The 24,648-nt window shown below is 36.7% G+C and overlaps 1 protein-coding gene across 2 annotated transcripts in view; it reads right to left on the bottom strand.

Moving 5' to 3' along the window:
• CNTNAP2 (contactin associated protein 2) overlaps window positions 1-24,648 on the bottom strand; it is a 1,054,227-nt gene that overhangs the window by 187,920 nt on the left and 841,659 nt on the right. For both annotated transcript variants that reach the window (XM_031503926.2, XM_077786381.1), the window contains one exon: window positions 4,621-4,777. In XM_031503926.2, coding sequence (XP_031359786.2) covers window positions 4,621-4,777 — 157 coding nt within the window. The remainder of the gene's footprint in view (window positions 1-4,620; window positions 4,778-24,648) is intronic.

Below are 24,648 nucleotides of genomic sequence, written 5' to 3'. Positions count from 1 at the left end.
CTTTTTTATAATTACATTGCAGCAACAACATAAGTTTCTAAAGAATCATGTTCTATTTTAGACTATGTGTGCAAATACACATAAATTTGAATTTTGTATCTCATATTCCTTACCAGTATTTACCATTTGGCTTGTTTACCATCCAGGCATGATAATCAACACATTAGGCATGTGCTGAATAGTTCTGCAACTATTTTATTCAGATAGACAATGTGTGATGTGGAATTTTAAAAATCATTAATAGAAAAACCATACAGATGTAGGGTTTACCAAGCCTATGGTATACACTAATCCCTGGGAAAAGCTACATTTTAAGTGAATCCATACTTAACACTGCTGGTTCTTAAAATTACTCACATACTTGATTAAAAAAAAAAATCAAAAATCAAAACAAAATTTTGGAAAAAAAGCATTTCAGGATGCTTAAAGAGCTTTAATTAGTCCCCTGCTCCTGCCATGATGATGCAATCCTTGACTGGTCCCTGAATTTTTATTTATTCTGGAGAGCTTCAGCATTATTCAGTACAGGATGCAGACAATACTAATTTAGTACAACATTGCCTACTCTCCAAATTTACTCTCATGCTTCAATATGTGGATACCATTTTATATCTAACATGTTATTTAAAATCTTTCTATAAAGACCACATCTCCTCATTGGATTTTTTATAGTGCTCATTATTACAGCAGATGATTGCTTCATAAATCTACCTATCTTTGCAGTACCTCATGATGGAGTAGCTGGCATAATTTGCATTCTAGATTGGATGCTGAGGCTGGAAGATGTTAATGTTAAAAACACTCATACTTAGTGTTCCATCTGAGATACATACATGCTTTTTAGGTTTTTTTTTTGTTTTTTTTTTTTTTTCTTTCTTTGAATTACTGCATTAGATGCATTCAGAGAGTGATCCCTTATTCTAGTTGCAGCTGTGAATGTTTGGTATTTTCACAAAGTGGACTTCTGGGTTTCCACTAGATACCCAGAAAATTAGGATCACCCTAATGACTGTTCTGTGAAGAAATGGTTTATGAAACTTAAGAAGCATCATGCAGGAATGTGGTTTGAGACACAAGGTTAGAATCCAGATCTCCAGGGAAACATTCTCCCATCTTTGCTATAAAATCATTAATCAATTTTTAATTCCTTTATTAATTTCTAACACAATTTCTAACTTCTACAATAAAAATAGTGGACAATATTCTACTTGTACTACATAATTCTGATCCCGCCTGACCTATTCTTCAGTGGCTCCTCAATTTCCTTTTAAAATCTCTCTCCTGCATCTTGCTCTTCTTCTTCACCTTTCATCCTCACAATTTCTACAGCATCTTCTTTTCCCATTTTAGTTCCTTATCTTTTCTAATATAGTTATTGCTCTGCTACTGCCTTCTCCCCTCTGTAGATTACCCCTGCAAAAAACCCCAAAACAATTTTTCCAACACTGCCTGACCAGGAACAGAACATCACTGTGGGCATACCACAACCAAATGCGGTGCTCCCAGCTGTGGACAAGATTTGCAATTACTGCAAAAGTCCCACCTGAACTCTCTGCCACAGTTTGGTGTTTACTCAGCCCTTCTCTTTTAGGGGATTGTAAATCCTTTTAAAAGAAATTGTGCTGGTGAGCTATGGTGTCAAGATGTGGCAAGCTGCTTTGTTAATATATGAGCTGGGACGCTGAGGCTTGTCTGCTCATCATAAACTCTTACATATTCAGTTGTCCAAACCAGGAGCTGTTTTGCTGTCACCAGAATTGGACACAGGTGTGTTGGAGGCCCCAGCTGAATTTTGCCCTGATGACTGAAGTCATCAATGTCTCCTTTCTTCTGGAGCTCACTTGCTTTTTAGGTATTGATGAACCTGGCTAGATAAAATTCCTAAGTAGGACTCCTCAAAATAACTCCCAAATCCAAAATATATGACTATGGAAAAGACTAGATTCTGCCAAAACCAAACTGAAAAAAATGAATCTTGGACAAAATGTCCTTAAAGTCTATAATATAGCTTTAATTTCTTCCTGTGATTTACACACACCACAGATTAAAATATAGTATCCAGTGGTATAATTGCTTTTCATAAAATGTCCTGCAATGAATAGTAGTTGTTCTGAAAAACATCTGATACTAATGTAAAAAAATATTGTATGTAATAATGTATTGTATGAAGTTCTGAGTAAACAGTTGTAGATCTTTTATGATAATAAGCCTATTTTAGATCTAAATCTAATAACCATATGAATCTGTTTATTAGTAGAATCCACATAATCTCAGTGTATATAGGGGGTGCAGAGGTTACAGAAAGATTAATGAGTGAATGCTGCTTATTAAATTATCATCTGTGACTCTTGGGGAATCTTCAAGAAGAAGTCAAAATCCAGTGCCATTTTCCCCATACATTTCTCTTGTAAAAGGAAAACAGTCAACATATGGTACAGAGCCTTGTTATTCATGGATATGCATCCAGTGCCTCAGGCAATGAAAACTGTAAGTGCTCCTAATTCTACCATTATTGTAATTATTATCACAATATCTTCCTTTTATTGCTACCATTTTGACACAGAACCAAACCTACATCTCTCCTGCCACACTGCTCTAGTGCCTATGATTGAGTTGGAGTCATCTGACTTTATATTCTTCATTCTCTCTATATAATTATATTTCTGAAGTTTGGCAGCATGTGTGATTATCCTGTCTCTAAAACTGAATCCTCTATATCTGCAGTGTTCTGCAGATCATCCCATATCATAGCTAACATCTTACTATCCTAACAATGTCAAAGCTTAGGGTAGCAATGTCTCTAGCAATATTTGATTTTCTACATCCTAATCTACAATTTTTGCAGGGCCTGGAAGGTTTCCTTTATTAGTCTATTTTTGTTTTTTTCATACTTCATTCTTGGAGATCACACCAATCAGGGTCCTGCTGCTATCTGGAAGGATTTTCATAAGCTGGAGAAGTGGGCTCACAGAAATGTCATGACATTCAACAGTGAAGAGTGTAAAGCCTTGCACCTGGGGGAAACAGTCCCATGCACCAGGATATGCTGGGAGCCATCCAGCTGGGAAGTAACTTGGCAAAAAACACTAAAAATTCCGGTAGATGCCAAGGTAAATATGAGCCAGCAATGTGCACTTGAGGCCAAGCAGCTAATGGTATCCTGGGGTGCCTTAGGCAAAGTTTTGAGAGCAGGTCAAGGGAGGCCATCCTTCTCCCTGCTCAACACTAGTGAGGCCACATTTGGAGTGTTGGGTCCAGTTCAGTGGTCCCCAGTGCAAGAGAGAGATGGAATTACTGAATGGAGTCCAATGAAGGGCCACTAAGATGATAGAGGGATTGGGGCATCTCTCCTATGAAAAGAAGCAGAGGCAGCTGGGGCTGCTTAGCTGGGAGAAGAGAAGGTTGAGAGGGATGTCATCAGTGTCCATAAATACCTAACAGGGTGCAAAGCAGATGGAGTCAGATTCTTTCCAACAGTGCCCTGTCCCAGCACCAGAGACAATATGCACAGGGAAGCTGCATAGTCCATCCTTGGATTAATTAAAAAACTCTCCAGAAAAAGTACTGGGCAACAGTTTATAGCTGATGCTGCATAAACAGATGGGTTGAACTAGAGGAACTCTGAGGTCCCTTTCATACGCTGCTATTCTGTGATTCGGTGATTCTTCCTACTCTCTCTTTTTTTTTCTTTTTAGTCTCTGACATATCACTACAGTTCTGTACCTCTACATTCATTAATAGCTGTAGAATGTCTCAATTAACCTCAAATGGTTTATGAGCCAGTATTGATTCAATTACCCATAGATTGCTATTAATGGGAGAAATGTTCATAAAAGTATGGTTTCAATATGCCACTGAACATTGCATATCATGTAAAATATAATCCTGCCTGTCATGAGAAAGAAGACACAAATAATTAAGGCCCACAAAGTGTTGTAAACCAGAGAGGGTCTCACTTGAAATGATGATGAGCTTTATGCAGTCTGTTCATGTTTATGGGGAATATCAGATATGCAAGTTTATCTCTTTTTTCTGCCTTAATTAATTAAATTATTTCATGCAAAGTCTGGTAACTTCCTCCAAAATACAGAGCCTCATTCCATAATACACGTCTAGTTCTAAACATATTTTTTCCTCATGAAAGAGAGATAATGAGAGTTGGAGGTACTAGATGAGTGATTTCAATACATATCACACACATTCAAGTGTTGCAGAAACAACACTTTAAAGAGGAGAAATTCTGGGGAAAAAACCATGAAGTTGCAGGGATAAAATTAATTCTGTATTGCAGTATAACTGAATCTGATGGAGACAAAGTTGCATGGGTAACCAAAATGCTGGGCTTTCTTATGAGGACATGCCTTTGCAATTTTAGCCTTATTTTCTATAGCTCAGTGGGCTGGAATTCATAAATACAGTCCTTATATTTAACCATCAGAGACACCATGAGTAAAATGGAAATCCAGGCATGGGTCGACACTGCAGGAGGGATCACAAAGTTTGCCTTTTTTCTTTGGTAAGAAAGGAAATGTAGAAAAAAGATATATTCAAAGTCATGGCAGTGTTGTAAAAGTTAGGAGATTGGGTCATTCTCATCTTGCCTTGTTGCAAAGCACTCACCATTGCTTATAATCAGCATCACAGTTGCAGTAGTACTTGGGATCAGTACAGTTGCGTTCGATGCCACAGGCACATTTTTGAATGCCAGGTCCTGATCCGCCCCAGTAGTAGTGCTTCTCATTGGCTTTTCCAACCCACCAGGTATATGGATTCCCTTCTGCAAGGAATGAAAATGCAAGGTTATGATGCAGCAAAGAGGTAGAGCTCTATAATGCATTAACTGAACTCAGATGTTTAATATGCCAGTGCTAAGAACACATAACAGGAGCCATCCCACACTGCTGGCAAACAAAATAATTCACTGTTGCTAAAGGTATCCAAAGGACCTTGCCAGGTAAGCAGAACACATTTTCTTTCCTTGTATTCACTCAATTTATAATGACTGAAATGGTTTTTTTTAAATCTTATATGCTTTTTGTTTAGCTGTTTAATTGTACTCTGAATATTGAGAATATGTGGACAGATCCCATAATTATTTTCAATTAATTTCAAACTCACATATTAAGCTATCAGATGGATTGTTTCAATATTTGACCTTGAATGCTGCGCAGGAAAATGTGCTTTATTTATTTATTTATTTTTTATTTATTTATTTATTTATTTATTTTCTAAACAACAACTTTTAATTGAAAGTTAAAATTCTGTCATCACCAGAAAACAAACATGTTCATCATGCTCTCACCAGCTGGTTTTAAACAAAGCACAAAATCATTTTATCAAACTCCAAAATCATCTTAACAATTTTAAAAAAAAGCATTATGTTTTTTTATGTAATGCTTTAGCAGAGGTGTTCTGAACTTTGATGTAACCGTACATCTTTGCATTAGGTCTGCAACTGGATATTTTCATATACTCCTCTGAGATTATTTATAATCCTTTTGGCCCATCTAAGATATAATGTACAAACACATAAATAAATAAATAAACCATCTCTGCTCTAATTTCTAATTTGGAAAAAATGCCCTTACTGGAAAATAATTTATATCCTTTGGTTTAGGAAGAGACTCAGATATGAACTTAACTTCAAATAAAATGAATAACTTCATCAGTATCAATGTAAGTAGTAATTTTTGACATTGAAAAGTAATGACTGAGATCAGCCTATAAACATATTTTTTTAAATGTCTCTTTTCCCTCATCTAATCTGTTGCTGGCAATTTTATATTAAATGAAATTAATCTATGAAATAGATTTTGCCAATAAAATCCTACATAATATATATTCTACTTTCATAATTTGCAGTTTGCACATCTCACACATTCCCCCAAAACTACAGGCAGAATCCTTAAAATAGCCATTTCACAATTAGATTTGATCATCTAGACCATAAAGCTACTTATTCCAGACAGAAGTTGAAAGTAATTCGCACCAAACTCTCAAGAAAATTAAATTCTGGAGATGAAGAGAACAATCAGATATCTACACAAGTTTAAAGAGGACCAAATCCTGAAAATGCTCAGCTCTCTGGAAATACTTTTTCCAATTTATTTGAATTATCATCATATAAAATAACAAAAATATAGTAATGTGAAGAATTCGTGGTGGCTGAAGGTTTTATTAGGTGTTGCTGACCTGCACTGTGTGACCATTCAGCTCTAGTGCTAATGCAATGGGTGTGGTAATAATGTGACTTTATTCTAGATTCTGAATTAGTCATTTTAGCTTCTGTGACTCAATTATCACAGAACAAAGTGCTGCATGTTAAAAGAATGTGCCATGCGAATGCTGCAGCTGCATTCCAAACCTGCAATGCAATCTAGCAATTCAGAGAGTATGTAGCCCTGAGTACAAAAGATTATTTAAAAAACATTTAAGGGTAAATGTTATCTTTCTACAGAAAATGACAGAATTGCTTTCATTAATACAGGATTCAGCTACAGAATTAATGATATCTGAAACTCCTATTTTATGGGGTTTTATAATCTCATCTTTGAAGTTAGTTTTTATGCTGTGGCACCAATGCTGATGTTTTGACTGTTGCTCAAAATTCTCTTTGTTTACATCCTTTCTGTCAAGTGAAGGATTGCATGATTCAGTCAGCAAGTAATTTACTGGGAAGCAAGACTGCTAATTAAAGCACTAGGAGAAAAAAGATTACTTTTAATTGTCAAAAAGCAGATCAAAAATCCAGAAATAGGTAGAATGATTAAAGCAGATGAAAGTGATGGCAGAATTACAGACTACAGTGATTGCTCTCATGGACCACTATGACAGGCAGAAATGGGGCATATTTGAACTCATTTAAATGACAATTGATGTACAGTTTTAAACCATGAGTGTATTCTGGTATATACAGAGCTGTTTTTCACATCTATTGTTTTTATTGTGTTTAGTGTGGTTTTATATATACTAAGCCCCGTGCTTCTTCATTCTGAAGAAAAGACCTACCCTCAGGCTTAGGAGCACAAACTTAGGAAGAAACTAATATGCATGTTTAAAATTTCCAAAAGGTCAAGAACATAATATACAATTTTAAGGGTTTTGCATTCAGGACGTATGCTGCTAAACATCCCCACAACCAATAATCACAGCACTGCCTTGTGAACACCACCCAGCACTGATTGCCTGGTGTACTGTGCTAAGGCTTGTAACAGAGGAGATTTTGGTAGGCAGCTCTCATTAGGTGGGATCCATGAAGTGGGACAAAACCCCAGGCACAGGAATGTGTCACACCAGACCATCCTACACCACAGTGGCCAGACAAGAGGTTCTGGAGTTCCTTTACAGTTAATAACAATATTATAGTTAATAATTACAGCTCTGGTTAATAAAAGGTGTGGAGACACAGTTATGTCCCATCTGTTCTGTGTCAGTCAAATCAAATGAGATTTTCAGTCTTCCTGCTTTGTGTCAGCCAAGAAAAGGATGAGCAACGTTTTGTCTAAAGTTCATATGCTTCAAACTGGGAATGTTATGCAGTCATGTTGCAGATACATCTATGACTGAGCATAACAAAGAGTAAAACCCTGCAAATGGAGAGATTAAAAAAACAATAGACAAGAAAAGCTAGAAGGGAGGAGGATGTATTATATAGGAAAAAATATTAGAAAGAGGATCACTGTTTCTCTCTCACACTTCACTCTCTTTTATATCTCTAGAGTCTCCTTTTGAGGATGGAAATCTTTCTGCCCAGAAGCCCTTTGCTTTTTTTTTTTTTTTTTTTCCTGCTTGGTAAGGTTTTGGAAAAGGGTAATCCAAGTAGATTACTGCAGTCCAGTGTGAAGATTGATCATTAATGGATGTAATTTTAAGTATCAGACTATTTTACCAAAAGTTATTATTTTGCTAAGCTATCAAAAATGTTGGTCTAATGGAATCAAGAGTATATAAATTCAGTTTAAAAACCAAAAGCAGTTTTTGAATGTATTGCAAAAGAGAAGTGATACAAGAAGATATTTCTTCTGTTTTTTTAAAGTATCTTTTCTTAACTTATATATAAATTTTGAGTCATGGGAAGCTTTGTAGTTGTTCTCTGAGTTGTTGACTGAGTGCTTTTTCCCCCCCAACCCCCCCCCCCCCAAGCTTTTGTGGACAAATAGCATAATGAGAAGATGGAGGAGGAAAAAGACTGCCTGCAAAGGGGTTTTGATTAGAATAAAGTCTTGATGCAGAACTCCTGTCTGGGTATAACCCAGCTCTCCTTTGAGGGATGCTGTGGGAAGTGTTGAAGTCTGTGTGTGCTGAATTATGACCAGGATGCCTTTCCATGTCTGTTCTTGAAGAGAAACCCCTTGCAAGCTTTTGTGTGCTCAGTGACTTAGCAGAAAAATAATGATAGTATCAGAATAAGGTGTGGATACCAAGAAAATGGATAAAGATACCAAATTTTTAAGAGATCATGTGGCCTCACAGAAAGAATAGTCTTCTAAGGACAAAATGGCCAATATGATTTTATTGGGGTATGTAGACGTATGAGCATGGCTATAACATCCGACTCAAATCATATTTGTAGTGATTTGAATCTCCCTGTCTCACACACACACAGAGAGACAGAAGTCTTTAACATTTACGTGTAATGCATCTAACAGTGGTTGCAATGTCTTTGCAGGGCTGGTTATAAAATGTATAACTTTGTATAGCAATATATAAATTATAAATATATTTATCATAAATGTGTAACAAAATGTATAACTTTGGTCAAATCTGGTAGGCCAGATTTGCTGTTATTAGATCAAAGTTTGTAAAGAATCTGGTAATTGATGTTTTCTATTAAGTTTTTCTGTACAGAATATTCAAGAAAAAGTAATGATTAAGGATACTTTTCTGTATTCTCACAGATCACTTATTTGTATTCTCACAGTGTCATAAAAAAAGTGATTCCCTTTTCATCTCATAAATGCATCTTTGTGTGAACCATTTCATTTTATATAAAACCATACCCAACAAAAGTTAATGTAGTATGAACAGAACTCTTAATAGTCAATAATATATTTATTTCTAATATAGCTGAACAGTCTCAAAATGTATAACTTTTTAAAGTGAACTTTATCTGGTCTCAAAATGTATAACTTTTGAAAGTACACTTTGTATTCTACTGATTATTTAATATAAACTATTGGTTTTATTAATTTTAAATGCAAATGATCAACTAAAATAGTGCTACTTTCAACATGTTAGGGCTCTTATTTCTAGGTGTTCAGTAGTAGTAACTGAAGCAGAAATACTAAAAGAACTCAGAGAACTGAGTTAAGTGGACTGATGCTCCATGGCAGTCTGCATTCAGAGGACTCCATTCAAAATACAGCCCTTAGAATGCTGATGACTGTATTTATTTGTAAAATACCTGGAGAAGTTAAATACATCTCTTCCATTTGCTCTGGAAATTTTTCTGACCTCTATATGGTCCTTAAAACCAAAGAAAATAGTTAAAAAGAAAGGCTAGGGATTCTTTCAAATGGAAGTCAATGGCTCAGAACCTCTGAAAAACAAGACCAGTAAAAATTACTTATTGAGGACCCTATCTAACTTTAACAACTATATTTAGCTATTCCCCGGAAGAAATTATTTGTTCATTTACAGGACTGGATAGCTTTGAATTAAATGGGTCCTTTCCAGTCCTTTCCAATTTCCATTAGTATTATAGATCTCCATTAAATACTAAGGAATGTCAACAACAATTACAGTACTTGTATTGTTGTTGTTATTTTCAGAAAACATTAATTTGCTCAATGTTTTACTTTTTTTAATGGAATAGCTTGAATTAATTACCCAGTCATTGTTATTGGAAGAATAGGCCCAAAGACATTTTTCAAAAACATACTGTAACTTTGGCCAGCTGAATTAATTATAGGTAGAAATGAAAGCTATTTCCCAGGGGTAATATATGATGATGAAATTAAAGACAATACTTAAAAAATTATAAAATTCAATTTGCCCATGTGGAAAGCTGTGTATAATTCTTCTATTTTTGAATAAGATACTTTCTTTAAACATGCATTTTGCATTCAGCTACACTATAATACCCAGTACATTTAGCCTCACACAAGGTCAACTTGATTTAAGGTCATGGTTCATTAACACCTGTGCAGGAATTCTATCTGCTATTGCAGTGAAAAAACAGACAGTGAAAGAATAATTTTGTCACTGTTTGAAAAGTTCAACATGCTAATGTGAGCTTCACAGCTTTCACCTTGCTTCTTATTGCCAGCTTTTTTCTTCACACCCTCAGCAGTATCTATTCCAATCAGGTCAAGTCTTCTTAATGAGCATTGTGAGCCATTTATCTGAGCATTTGAAGACTTAGTATTTTGAAAAAATAATCAAAAGGAGTTTGATATCACTCACATATCAAGTACATCCACACGATCCAGTTTAGGATTCTTAAAGTCAGTGCTGTCAAAGCCGGATAGGCTTTGCTGGCCTGGTTTGTTTTGTGCTGATTTGATTTTTCCTTATCTTTAATATTATGTGCATGTTTTGGATCAACATGAAGCTGAGTAGATACTTTGCAGGTTTGTTGCCCCTGTCTCAAGTCTTGGGAAGTGCCCACCTAGACTGAAAACCCAGAAACTGAGGAGTTTCCTGGAAAGAGTGGATGCTGACAACTGGAGAACCTAAACTGTGAGAGATTCTGCTCCTGCTCACAACTCAAGTGGATTATGAGAAGGTTCTGTCAGCTTCAGTGGTCACCCAGAGGGCCGAATCATTTCAAACTGTGAAAAAAGAACTCAGAGAAGACTCTGGCAGGTCACACTTCCACATTTCAATGACAGTACTTGTGTAGGAACTGACTTTGAGTCAACCTTCTAAAACAAAAGGAGAGCTCTTGCATATGTGGTTGTAGTGAGATTATTTTTTAATTAATATTTTACTGATTTTACATTTTTTCCAGTAACACTTCTTGCTCATCAATGTACTGTGAAACATATATACAGGAATTTAATATGAGAATTGTAAGTGAAGTCAATTCTTATGGTGCTGGTCTCATTTTGTTATTTTGTTAACTGATAAACCTTTTTTTTTTTTTTTTGTAACCAGTTGGGAAAAATATAAAGAGTGTTTACTATTTGTGAATAGAGTTTGCATCAGTAGTCACCATTCTAATGACTAAGACTCGAGATTAGTCAAACCATCATGGCAATATGAATGAGGCATTTGAGCACACTGGAAACTTGGGGGAGAAAAGAGACATTCAAAAACCTAACAATAAAAGGAAAAGAAATTAGAAGTACCCTTGGCCACTTCAGGAAACTAGGAACACCTAATCTATAGCTACTTGTGCATTTAATGGAACAATAACCTGAAACTTTTAGTTTGCTATTTATGTTAATTTTTGTTTTGTAGGCACTCACATCTGACTTTTTTTTCACAGTGCTACTAGCAAACAATTCTTTTTTTTACTAAAACTAGCCTCAAACACTTGTTTTCTTTATAAGCTTGCTAAAGTGGTTGGTCTATTTGACAGTACAATTTATTTGCAAAGACTGTTTAATCTGCCTGAAAAGATAAGATTTAATGGCAGCCCAGAAAGAGAACTCTGAAACATGCCTTGCTTGCTAATATAAGAGTCGATGTGATGTTTGAATTCATGGCCAAAGCATTTTAATGCAACAGTCCTTAGAAAAAAGTGTTTATTTTTTTTTCCTTTGTAAGATACTCAGAATTATGCCATACCTCAAACGTAATCCAGTAAAGGGAAATGGTCTTAAGATTTTAATAGAAAATGAAGTTAATTATTGGACAATACTTGTGAAAAGCATAGAAAATTTCAGTAAATGTTAATACAACACACTCTATTTACTGTTTTCTTAAGAGCACATTAAGGATTAATTGCTGTCTCCTTTTCCTCTAGAGTCATAAAGTAGGGTACTTTAAAGTGAAGGTAAAGATAACCATCTCCATAACCCTAGAACTAAAAGAACTTCCCTAAACCCTAAACTAGAAGAACTTCCATGACCTCCAGTACCAGAAACTCAGAAAATCAGACATTCAGATGCCCTACCAGGAGTTCCGGCTTTCCAACTTATCCTGGAAGAGAAGATCCCTGCAATCAGTCCTCACCATAATTCTTAGGTTTCAGTTATGTTTTGGTGCATATAAAGTGGCCAAATGAGAAAAGCCCAAATTTTTTGATCTATGTCCAGTAAAGACAAAAGAAAACCTATTCAAGTGCTTGAAAAACAAAATTACTGCCTTAATGGTGACCAAGCCTCAGGCTGATGGCTATTTCTGTGTTCTTCAGTTCATCAAAGTATTCTCATGTGCCTGGATATTTGCCTGTTAATTTTTGAGTGAACTTATTTCATACATATATATATATCAATCTCAAAATATATAGCAGCAAATACAGTATCTTTTCCTAGAGATAGATTTTTAGCTAAAGCAACTTTTCAGCAAGGCTATAGGGGTAGTCCTATTTATTGAGTCTGTATTTTTGTTCTAGTATAACTCGTTCTAAAATGTCAGTGCCTGAATCCACAAATATGTAGGCAGAGATGACTTTTCTTTCAGAATTAGCAACCTATAAAAAAGATCAGGAGGGAGAACTGTCGTATTGATGTCCAATGGCATCTTATGAAAAAGCTGTCTGACAGCTTTATTTTGCCATTGGAGAGATTTACTCCTTGTCCCAGCTCATGAAAAGCTAGTACAGTACAAATGATTTTTTCCCTTGTCAAAACTCATATTCCAAGCTGCAGCACTACTAACCAAGCCTGACTTGTTATTTTTCTTGGAATAGCGTCTCAGTGGTGAGATTTAGCTGGGGAAAGCAGCTGTCAGATGTCCTTGTATGCTACTATTTGCTGAGTGAATTCATTATAAAACCACTACAGACCCTGCTGTCCTTAACAGCATGGTGTGCCAAACTTGCTACTGTTGCAATTAATTGTGTACTGTAAATTTACTGGATCATTTAAGGCCTAAGAATAAATGTCTTAGCTTAGTGCTAAGGGAAAAAGCAAGTACTTTCAAAAAACTAAATGTAATTTGTGGAATAAAAAGAACACTTACAGACATAAATACTCAATTAAAACCAGTTAATTATAATTTTTACTATGTGTTCTGAAACAATAGATTTTTCAAAGCTAGGACTACCTGAGATTGAACAGGTGCCAGCAACAGCAAAGTGGGGGAAGTCCCACAAGAAACTTATATCTCAGCCTGGGGTCTGCCCAGCCAGGTCGTGACAGAATGCCCATGGCCATGTCATGGTCTTATGAAGAACATACTAGTAATAAGTCAAAGGACTCCATGATTTTGCTGTGTCTTTTTGTGATTAGTTGACAAACTTATCTCTACCCAAACCTGATGGATGGGTAAAGAGCATACACACATACATGAAGCCATTAGCATTGAAATTCTGCAGGTTAATACAGCTAAAAATTCTGGTTTATTTACCTTCTTTAAAAGGACATAAAAAAGCCTAGGAACTCACCAATGATATTTCAACAGCGGTGCCCTCTGATGTTTTCTGTAGCCACAGCCTCATTTTATGTCAGAGTCCCATTGGAAGACTTCAGAAATTGTGATTATTAGCACAAAAATGCCTACTCTTGTAGGCATTAATAAGGATTAATGATTAATGATTAATAAGGAGCGTAAAATCAGACTGAAATTATTTGATCAGACTGAGAGCAAAAAGATAATCATGTAAGGTGGAATTCTATGCATTATGTGGCAACAGGGCAAAATAAAAAATAAGTTCTGTAAAATGCTATGTCAGTGATAGTGATATCACAGATTTGTAGTCATGATCTTATTTTTAGATTAATTCCCTTGCTGTTAATTATAATGAAGACAATCACAACATTCCTTAAATAAGCTTAAAATAGCTAAATAATTCTTGGGGTCTTGCTTCACACACCCATATAGGAATGCCTTTAACCTATACAGAAAAGAAGATGGGTGACATTCTTCTGTGCACCTACATTATCCAGCCCAGAAAATCCTGCTGCTCCATTTTATCTCATTTGCAGCAATAACAGCCTACATGAAACTAAGTATGACAACTCCCTAAGAGCCAATGACAACATTTTACTAACAAATGAACTAAAACTAACAAGATCCCAAGGTAAATTAAACTACAATCAATGTGAGCAGAACTGATGCGATCTTTTTCTCCAAATGGTCTTTCCTTGGTAGTTCCATACCTCTTGCAAGTATTTCTCCTTTTGAAATGTTGCTCCTTGCCCCGAAGCAGTAGTTTAAGTTGAAGGAAAAAGCCATTATAAGAGACAGAAGGACTTCAGGCTTCTCTTCATCCATGTGAACTTAATATCTGGCAATTCATACAGAACGTGGACTGTGGCACTGTTGGAAATTGGTTTTGGGAGGCACAAGGGTTTTCTTTTGTTGATGAGACTGCTGCAGCTGCTGCTGTTGATTTTCTTTCCCCACTGACCCTTGAGGAACCTCAGAACATTTAGCTTTACTTCTGTTTCATTGTTCCTCCACTGCTGTATTGAAAGCCATGAATTCTTGATAATAACAGTGATATTTCAGCCTAAGAAAATTTGCCTTTTTTCTTTTTTCCAATTACATAGTGTGCATGAACACTTTTGAGACCAGAACTAACACTAACATATGAATACTGATATTAACTTGTTTTCATGATAGCAACAACATTCCCAAACTTGTGATCCTGAAGAGTGTCCCATCCTTTGGAATTAACAATGACCCAAACAGGTATTACCACGACTTGCAATGCATTGTGTTTCATAAAATATATATAGATTTAAAATGAGGAAAAAACAACAAAATGAGCTTCAGCACTGAGGCTTACAAAGCCTGACTATCAAGCATTTCCAAATTGAAATAAAGGAAGCTATACTACGCAAAAAACTTCATTCTGGGACCAATAAAGATTAAAGCTGGAGGTCCAAACCCAAGCCATCTGCTAAGGAAGGGCATTTAAGACAGAAATGGAACATGGTTAAAAATAACATTCCCAAAGAAGCCCTCTCAGAAGGCATTTTCATGTTTTCATGTTTCTACAGTCCAAATTGTTTAATTTCAAAATGCTTTTGCTGCTTAAGATAAACCTGTAAATTATTGCAGACTATTATATCCTCTTATTAGAATTCATACAAATGTATGAATAACCTTTTAAAGGGTATACTTAATATACAGAGATTTTAGAAATTATTTGAGACATTAGTGATGATGATGCTACATAGAAGCTCTTTAAAGGGATACAAATTTCAGTGTGAAAAGGAGTAAGCAGGGGAGTGGGGTAACTGACTTCAGATATGTGCTGCATTATCTACAGCTTACTCTGGAGAAAACTCTCTTTGCATCCAATGCTGGGATCGCAAATGCAAATATTCAGAACCCTTTTTTAGTTGATCATTTGTAAGCCTTGATAATGGGCTTGTGTTTTGCTATTTAGATGATTTTTCTTCCAGGGTCTCATGGCTACTGTAAAGAACTATGTCTCTATTGATTCCTGGGAAACAGACACACATATTGATTGAGACTGACAAACAGAAATGTTAGGTGAAGTGTTTCACATTGCCAAGATACCACTTCCTTCAGTCTGTGCTCAGGGCAGTCTTTTTCCTTGCTGAAACTTGTTTCATCAGTCCATTCAAGCATATTAATTTTCACACGTGGGTTTCACGTTTCTCCATGGGAAAATTGAAATTGGCTAATGACGTACTTTACTGAAGACTTAATAAGATATTATGATAATATCTTATTCTATGAAGTTGAAATGACATTCTTAACTATCATTATATACTCACAGGGCAGAAGAATTATGCTGGTGCAGTATATGGAGTTCGAGTTGCACTATTAACAGTAGAAGCAGAACTCCAATTTCACTTGCTTCTGAAAACCTTGACTTGAAAATACTACATTACTGCACTGACATGATGAATTATTTCCCCTTCTTTGTGTGACAGAATTTAAGCTCCACGCTCTAGAGGAAGAATGACATATTGATGAAGATAACAACACCAGTGTTATTTCCTGTGGTCAATTCTTTGGACTCCTTTTGCCCCAGCATGCAGTTTTCTTTTGGAAGGACCAGGATTGTACCTTCCTACCTTCAAGGCCAGCTTGCTCAGAGAGGTCTTCTAAAAGCCTCAGCTGACTCTGAAGCTTCTCCAAAAAAAGCTGGATGACACTTCAGCAGAGGCTTCCTCCCAGAAACTCTGCCAGGAAACCTCACTTGGGGTGCCTCCCTTTACTGGAGAAATAATTTTCAGATTGTTCCCACATGTGCAACACTGTAGGCATCGCAGTCTTGGACATCTCCAGTTTGGACCTAGGCCAAATGGCCTTCTGGCCTGACCTTGAACCTGCGTTGTCACTATGGACTTACCAGTGGCTGCTGCCTCTGAGCCTGGAAATTGTGTCTGACCACAACTTTATAACGAAATATCTTCTTCAAATACTGATATTAAAGAGAACCCTTGATGCACATGACACAGAAACAATTTAAATGGAGAGAAGTGTTTTGGATATATTTGGCTTGTTACATGAGTGTCCTGGTTCTGGCCAGGACAGGGTGGATTTTTTTCAGTAGCAAAAGGAAGAGGATGGTTGTTCTATACCACCCCAGGTCATTGCTGGGGCTGTTGGGGAAGGGGTCCTATTATTGTACAAGCTGGCTTGTACTGGGCAATTAATTCAGCTATAGATAAAAAACTCAGCTGGTTCTGTAAACTGGCCCCTGGGTTGACAGACAGGAACCTCAGCCAATTATGTTCCGTCCTAAGCTGCAGTCATCACACTGGTCCAGGAGCTGGGTGGTATCAAAGGTCAGACCAATGAGCTATCCAGACTGGGTTTTTCAAAATGTCCTTTATAAAGAGGGGTTCAAAGAACAAATCCTCTGTTGCCACATAGGCATCGGATGTGTGGTTATCTTTGTCTCCAACCCACTGCCCCCTGCATTCACAGGGTCTCTTCCATCTGAGTAAGTGTGGTGGAAGGAACGGTGGAGTAATGCTGGTTCCAAGCTGGAGGAAGCAATTGGATGGTGCCAGTTCCAAACAATCTCATGCAAAGTATTTGCCCCTCTCGTTCATTTTGTTATGGATACTGTAGTAGTTTTGGCTTGTTTTCTTATCTCATTGCTCTTTCCAGGAAATTGTTCTTATCTCAACATGTGATCTTTACCTTTTGTACCTCCAGTTCTCCTCCCCAGTCTGCCTCTGAGGGAGGGTGACTGGGAAAGTGAATGAGTTATGCCTGGTTTGGAGTTTCAGTGGGAACACTAAATTGGAGAACACCATTTCTAAACCACAAGAGTGTCAGTGAAACAGCATGCACACACAACCCTTCTTGCCATAAAAAAAATGTGCAGGAAGATTCAAAATGATGGACTGAAAAAGCTGGTTTAGGGTGATCATTTTGAAGGGCCTGGAACTTTATCATACAGAGCCCTTCTTCACTTGGGAGTCACAAGCATTTTGCAAGAGGGCTGTCCCATTGAATCCCAGTTATCACACAAAGTCTCTCCCTCAGTGAACAGGCTCCATAACACACTGGCAGCTATAGGAGTGATGTTTGGTATGCAAGTTTGAAAACTCTGAAGTAAAATGATAAAAAGCTTGGTTACACTCTCTAAATACCTAGAGAGAAAGCAGAAGTTGCAGGAGTTGTTATGAAATTTCTCACTGTAGCAGGCAAAGCATTAAATAACCCACTAGTAGAAGATGAATTAAGGCATTTTTAATCTAGAAATAAAGTTAAGTGAAGTTCATTTGCCTTTGGCACAATTTTCTGTGAATTATGTTAGATTCTTTACAACTAAAAATTTGTATAGTGAAAAATAAGATCTTTTCTAAAACATATGCTCTCTGTAAAGAGAAAATGATATGCATGCATTAAATTGGAGGTCAGATTAAATAATTGTAAAAATCCCTTCTGGCCTTATATTTTCAAATAAAACAAAAGTTGTTTGCTACCCTTGAAAGCTACTTGGAACCTTTAGTAATCATGACTGATTTTCCACTTTTACTTGCTATATAATTAATAAGATGGATACCCCATCATTTCTCTGCAAACAGCACTGAATTCTTGTTTAATTTTGACAGTGGAGCTTAGGGTTGCTCTTTTCATGCTGTGCCACATTACTGAAGTTCTGACTCTGAGGGGTTCCTTTTCCTCTCATATTTCACTGTCATGATTTGATCACTGTCCAGTGATGCTTCAGCAACATGTGGCATTGCCACAAAACTCTCTCCTCAGTCTGCTATGGTTTCATCTACCCTTCACTTCCTGTCAAAATTGGCTTCCTGCATAAACAGAACAATGTAAAATGGAAAGGACATCCATAAATCATTTACTCCAAACCTCTGCTCAAAATAACTTCAACCTTGAATCAAAGCATTTTGTAGACCTGAAAAATCTCCAGAGTCTGGGATTTCACAACCCTTCTGGGCAGCTTCCTGCCATGGATCACTACTCTCACAGTAATTTTTTCCTCTTTAAATCAGCTGGAATTTCCTCTGTTGTACCTTTTTTTTCACTGCATATCTTGGAGAAAAATCTGTCCCTAACTTCTATAAAACCACCTCTTAAGCAACAGAAGACAGCATTTAGATCCCTCCTTAGGTTTTCCTTCTCCAACCTGAGCAAGCCCAGCTTTCTCTGCTTCTACTTGTATGTTATCTTCTCTACTCTCCAAACCATTTCATGGCCCTACCTTTGGACTGCCTCCAGTTTGGAGTCCAAACCTGGATTGTTAAACTACATAAGTGTCCTGCCAGACCACTTGTACAGCATATAAAAATTCCTCTGAGTGACAGCCTGGCCTATTGACCACTCTGGTATTACCTGTGAAGTAGCTGAGAGTTCATCCTGTCCCAACATTTTTGACATAAACATTAGTTAGCATTGGCTTTAATGCTAGTTCCTGAGGAACAGCAAGTGGACTTTAAACCACTAGCTCTGACACTCTGAGGCTGGCTGCTCAGACAGTTTTCTGCTCATCTTATAGACCAAAAGACTGATGGTTTTCAGGCAAGAGAGGCTGGTATGAGATTTCCTTTGTTTTGGTTTCAGATATTTACAGTTGATCTGACAGATTAATTTGTGTTTGAAGAGTCCTACATTTTCACATGTAATATCTTCTTTCATTTTACTTCTCTTCTGACTATTGGCATGTTCTGTTTGGAAGAACTAAGCCTATAAATCAGGTTATATTAGAAGGTACCTGTAACTCTCAATGTTAAATACAGTGCCTTTTTCTAATATCTTTCTCTTACAAGTGAATGACTTAACCAAGTTTACTGTGTGACAAAAGTTATCAAGGTTTTGAAGTATTTCCATTAATATGAACTCAGATAGATGTAGTTGCATCTAGATTTTAATTCTCCATCTGCACTAAAAGTCTGAGAAGAGACCACTAAAATTGTTTTTAAAAACCTTTGGGGAACATACAGAATGATCTCTGAATTAGAGATATTTGCAGTTGTATGCATATAATTGCTGTTCACACTATAGTTAGTCTATATCCTATCCCATTCCAGAACAAAGATGCAATTTGAGAGAAGTGTTACAATTTTGGACCAGCTGTGCACAACATACTGCTACTTTGTAGATAGTGACACACCTTAGTGAGAAACTGGAAAATACTACCATTTTGATGCCCAGAAAGAAGCACTAAACCAAGCTGTACAGCATGGACTTACTGGGTGAGATCCAGCAGTAGATACAAGCTGTGGACCTGTTAATGAGTAATTTATAAAATTGATTGCACATTCTGTGTCAAATGTATATTTTATTTATGACTTTCTGTGTTCACTGAGTCTTATCAGCAATGGCCAGCTGCTGCCTCTTCTTCAAGTCTTAAACTCTGACAGTCTCTGGAAAAAGAGAGGTATTGTACAATCTGACCTAACAGAACTGGCAGCTGTGAGTCTGTTTTATTGATGGATGATCTGAACAAACTACTACCAGGGAAATCCAGGCTTCAGACTGGACATATTTATTTCAGAAAGGAAAACAGACTGATGGATGGGCATGGAGTGAAGCAGCAAAAACTAGCTTTGCATTATAATGTAGAATTTTTCATTTATTCCTAATAAATAACACATTGCTCCAGTAGTCTAGTTCATTGTTTGTCCAATTGTGAGCCACATACTCTTAAGAAATTTGGATCTGTGTATGGAGCAGAATACACTCTTATCTCTGTGCTATCCTGTGATAAGCTATGAAGAGACAATAACTGTGAACAAGCTGGAATCCAAACTCATCAAGAATAATTGTATTTGTCATTTTTATATAATCCATTTCAAACTGCTCAGGTCTATCATACGTAAGAATAGCTTTATGACTCCTAGTCCCAGAGCAGAAATAGTGCAAATGGATGATGGAAAATGTACAGATTTGGTATGAACTCACTCTGCCAGTTGTTGTGGTTTGACCACAGCTGTTAGCTGGGTACCACACAGCTGCTTTCTCACACACACCCTGCCTGCAGTGGGATGGGGGAGAATGGAAAAAAGAAACAAAACCTATGGGCTGTGATAAGAACAGTTCAATAATGGAAACAATAACAAAACCAACAACAATGATAGTAATAATGTAATAAAAAGGAAGAAAGAAAACCCCCAAAATAAATGAGTGATGTACAGTACTATTGCTCATCATCCACTCACCAGCACTCAGCCTGTCTCCAAGTAGCAACTGGCATCTCCCAGGCAACTCCCCCAGTTTATGCACAGAGCATGATGTTCTAGGGTATGGAATATCCCTTTGGCCACTTTGGGTCAGCTGTCCTGGGCTTTCTCCCATGCAGCTTTTTGTGCACCTGCTCTCTCACAGAGCCTGGAGAATGGAAAATCCTTGGGACAAGCTGTACCTAGCAGCAGCTGAGTTATCAACATAATTCTCATACTAAAGCCAAAGCAGAGCACTGTACCAGCTACTAGGAAAAAGAACTCTACTCCAACTGAAACCAGGACACCAGTCCAAATTGTCCAAAGACAATGATGGATTAATGGAGTCTAGGAAGCTTTGTCCTACATCCAGTATTGCCTGTCTGCAACTCCAGCTCTGTTCCAGCTGAGGTACCACTTGGCATCTGCTCTTCTGCAGGTGACATCAAACCAGCCTGAGTACATGAAACTGGTAACTGTATTAGTATCATCTTCAAAAAATTCAAATGAGGTTCAGTGATGTTCGCCTGCCTGAACTAGATTAAATATACATTTCTGGCTCATCCAGTACTGCACAGATCTGTTATTAATGACTGTGAAACAGCTACAAAACAACTGTTTGCCAAGTTTCCAAAACTCTATTCCTTGATCCAGGCAGTGTCACTGATTACTGCAAACATAAATTATCTAAGAGAAAAAGTATAATCAAAGCTCAGGTCTGTTGTTCCAGAAGCATGCCAGATTTTTTTTATTATTTTTTATTTAAATTTTATTTAAAATTTTGACTGATAACATAATAAAAAAAATGAGAGGACTGTTTAAGGCAACAACTTTCTAGGAAGATGCAATAGTATAGTAACTTTATCAGGGAAGATACCAAACAATAGTCATCTAATAGAATGTTATAATGTGATATTTTGGTTTTCTGAGTTCATAGCTTTTAAAGAAATGCTCAGATTGTTGTGCTGCACTATTTTTTTAGAATTCTGTAACAGGAAGTAAGGATATTAGGTCTTTGATCTATTTTTTCAATATAGCATTTACTTTTGTTGTAGAGGTGGTCTCAAAGAGAACATTGTCACTTTAGTTAGTCAAAAAAGGAACAAAAAACCTGCCATTGTGGGAAGAAAACATGTCAGGCAAAATCAATTTCTTTTTAGGGAAAGAGCAGAGGCAGAACACACATGTGCACAACTTATGTCTTTTATTAAAGGGATCAGAATTATTTTGATCTGCAATCCCCACAGCCAGCCATTCACAATGAGTTTTCTGCAAATGGAATTTAAAGACATTTCTGATGAGGCATGAGTTCCCTCTGTGCTACAGGGAAGATACCTGCACGATGAATTATAGGGTGATTCTGACCCCTGACTGAAAAAATCTCAATATCACTGAAACATTCGAGGTAGGTGATAACAAAAGATCAATTTCTTTGGAGGAGAACAGTATTTTCTCCTCTATGCTACTATGCAGAATACAGATGGAATATAATATATACATTTTTCTGTACAGTTCCTGTCCAGTGAATTGGCAAAATCTAACAGTCAAAGCACTACACTGTTACTTATGAAAACAGTAGAAAATAAAATTTTTAACTAAAGGAGTGAGACATGAAAATATGCATTTGAATATATAATGACTAAACATATGGTAACTTGGATGATGCTTAATTGACAATTGAAACATGGAATACAGTTTAATTAGTGTTTTCTGAACAATTATTTTACTAGCTCCACCATGAGTTGGTAACTACTTTTCAAGATTCAAAGAAGTTACTGTTTTTCTAGTTATCACCAGTTGCTAGGATTTAACTGCGAAGAGTGTTATAATGGGCTCAGACCAGCCTTGAAGTAAATTAAGAATTTGGCCCTGTGGCTATAGGTGTGTTAAGGAATAAGATGATGGCTAGGAAATTCTCTCTGATAAAACTGAGTATTCCTTCAAGCCCTTGTCAAATAAATGCTTATTTTCTTTATGAATTCTGCATCTAACTTCCAATTAACCTTTTTTTTCTACTAATTTTTATCTGCCTTACCTCAATTTTACCTTTTTTTATTTTTTCTTTTTTTTTTCTACCTCTTTTTATTTTTTCTTCTGTAAAGCAAGGGACTTTTTAGTTGGAGAGAGATGAAAATTCAAAGGGAGAAAGGTGGTGTATAAAGCAAGGGAGCGCCAAATTGTAATTGTTCTCTGCTTATCTATTTAGGAAACCTCATAAGATGATGGTAATGCAATCAAAACCAAAATGAAGTAATTACATATCAAGAGAAACTCCATGTGTCTCATTAGATTTATGTATGTATGTACCATGTTCAAAAACAAGGCAGCCAAAAAAAGAATCCAGAATGGGTCCCCGCTAGCTTAATGGATTCCAATATGTCATATCTGTAGATATGTATGTATATATATATATAGGGAAAAATATATATGTACCCTGTATGCATGCATATACAGCTATGTATGTAGATCCATATGTGTATGCAGGTACTAATCTTTTAAACTTATGCACATTTCTGATTTATTTCCCTTTACCAGCTAACATGTGGTCTGTTTTGTTAGCAAGAAATGTCTTTCCTTTTGGTAATTCTGCCCTGTGTAATAGCATCTGTCTGTCTCTCTGTTCTGGCAGTCCCAGTCTGACAGCGCAGTGAATGGCATTTCAGTTACTGTGTTCAGCATGAATAACAGAAGGGTAAAACAATTTCCTGAAATCTCGTCCCGCCACACCTCCACCAGCCCTGCTCAATGGCCATCTGGAGCACTTTTGTGACAGAGGAGAGAAATGCTTGCACTTCAAGGAGCTCATTCTAATTTCTTGTTTCACAAGGCTGCCTAGAAAGAACTGATAATCAATTAATGATAGTTCTGTAGTATTATGATTTCAGTCTCAAATTAATTTTAATAACTTTTAATAACAGGACCATCAAGGAAATGCTAAAATCTCTCTAATAATTCCCAGGCCTCTAAAATTAAGATTTACTTTTGTGCATTGAGCCCCAGCACAATATGATTTTAAATCTGGTGCACAGAAAGGCTCAATGCTTTGTAAATTTCTTTCACGCTTTCACTGTGTTAACTACCACATGCAAAAATCCTGTAACTTAAATGATTTAAAAGTTCACTACAAATTAAGCTGCAGAAAAACATAAAAGATCATGGCAGTGCTACACATTGCTGAATAGGTATAAATAAATGTAAAGCACAAGTACAAGACAGAGAAGTGGAAGAGTAAGGGGAATGATAACTGAAATTTGAGTCACCAGTGCCATGAAAAAAACAAGCACCTCACATGAAGAGCTTCCAAGAGATGTATAGTGATTCCTTTTGTTTCAACTTTTGGATACTTCATTACTAACTAATAGTCAAAACCAGCAACTAGCAAAGGGAAAGACAGGGAAAACAAGGCAAGGGTGAAGGGAGAGGTTTACTAGACAGGGACTAGTAGATAGCCATGAGAATAACCAGAGGTCCAGAAAACATGACATACACAGGGAAACAGATTGTCAGGATTTAGCTTAAGGAAGAAAAGGGACACAACGACAGTTCTTGCTCACAGAATAGACTTCTGCAAAAGGAGAGTAGTCTGTATTGCTTTCTCACAGTGGGCAGGCAAAGAATTAAAGTTGGAGCAAAGAGACCTCAGTGAAACTGTCTAATGGTAAGGGGAGTGAAGTCCTGGAAGAAGTGACCTGGGGAGGCTGTGGTGGCCCTATGTGAATTGTGAGAAATATGTGTCAGGAGAGACAAAGGAGCAGCTGTCTCAGGAAGTACCAGGTGAGCTCCTAGAGGTCTCTCCAACACTACTGTTCCGTACCTCATTACCATACTGTAAGCATGAAAGAGAATAGAGGAAACACATATTCATTAAACTAGTGAAATTTTTGCCTGTTTGTGTTAAAGACTTTGCTGCTTGAGAACAGACAGAAGAAGTATGTCAAATTGAATGACAGACATTGACTTCTATTTATTCAAACAA

This window comes from Lonchura striata, chromosome 1, assembly GCF_046129695.1.
Source record: "Lonchura striata isolate bLonStr1 chromosome 1, bLonStr1.mat, whole genome shotgun sequence".
In the NCBI taxonomy this organism is placed as follows: domain Eukaryota; kingdom Metazoa; phylum Chordata; class Aves; order Passeriformes; family Estrildidae; genus Lonchura; species Lonchura striata.
The sequence above is the reverse complement of the archived record's forward strand: the minus strand, read 5'-3'. Positions and strand labels throughout refer to the sequence as shown.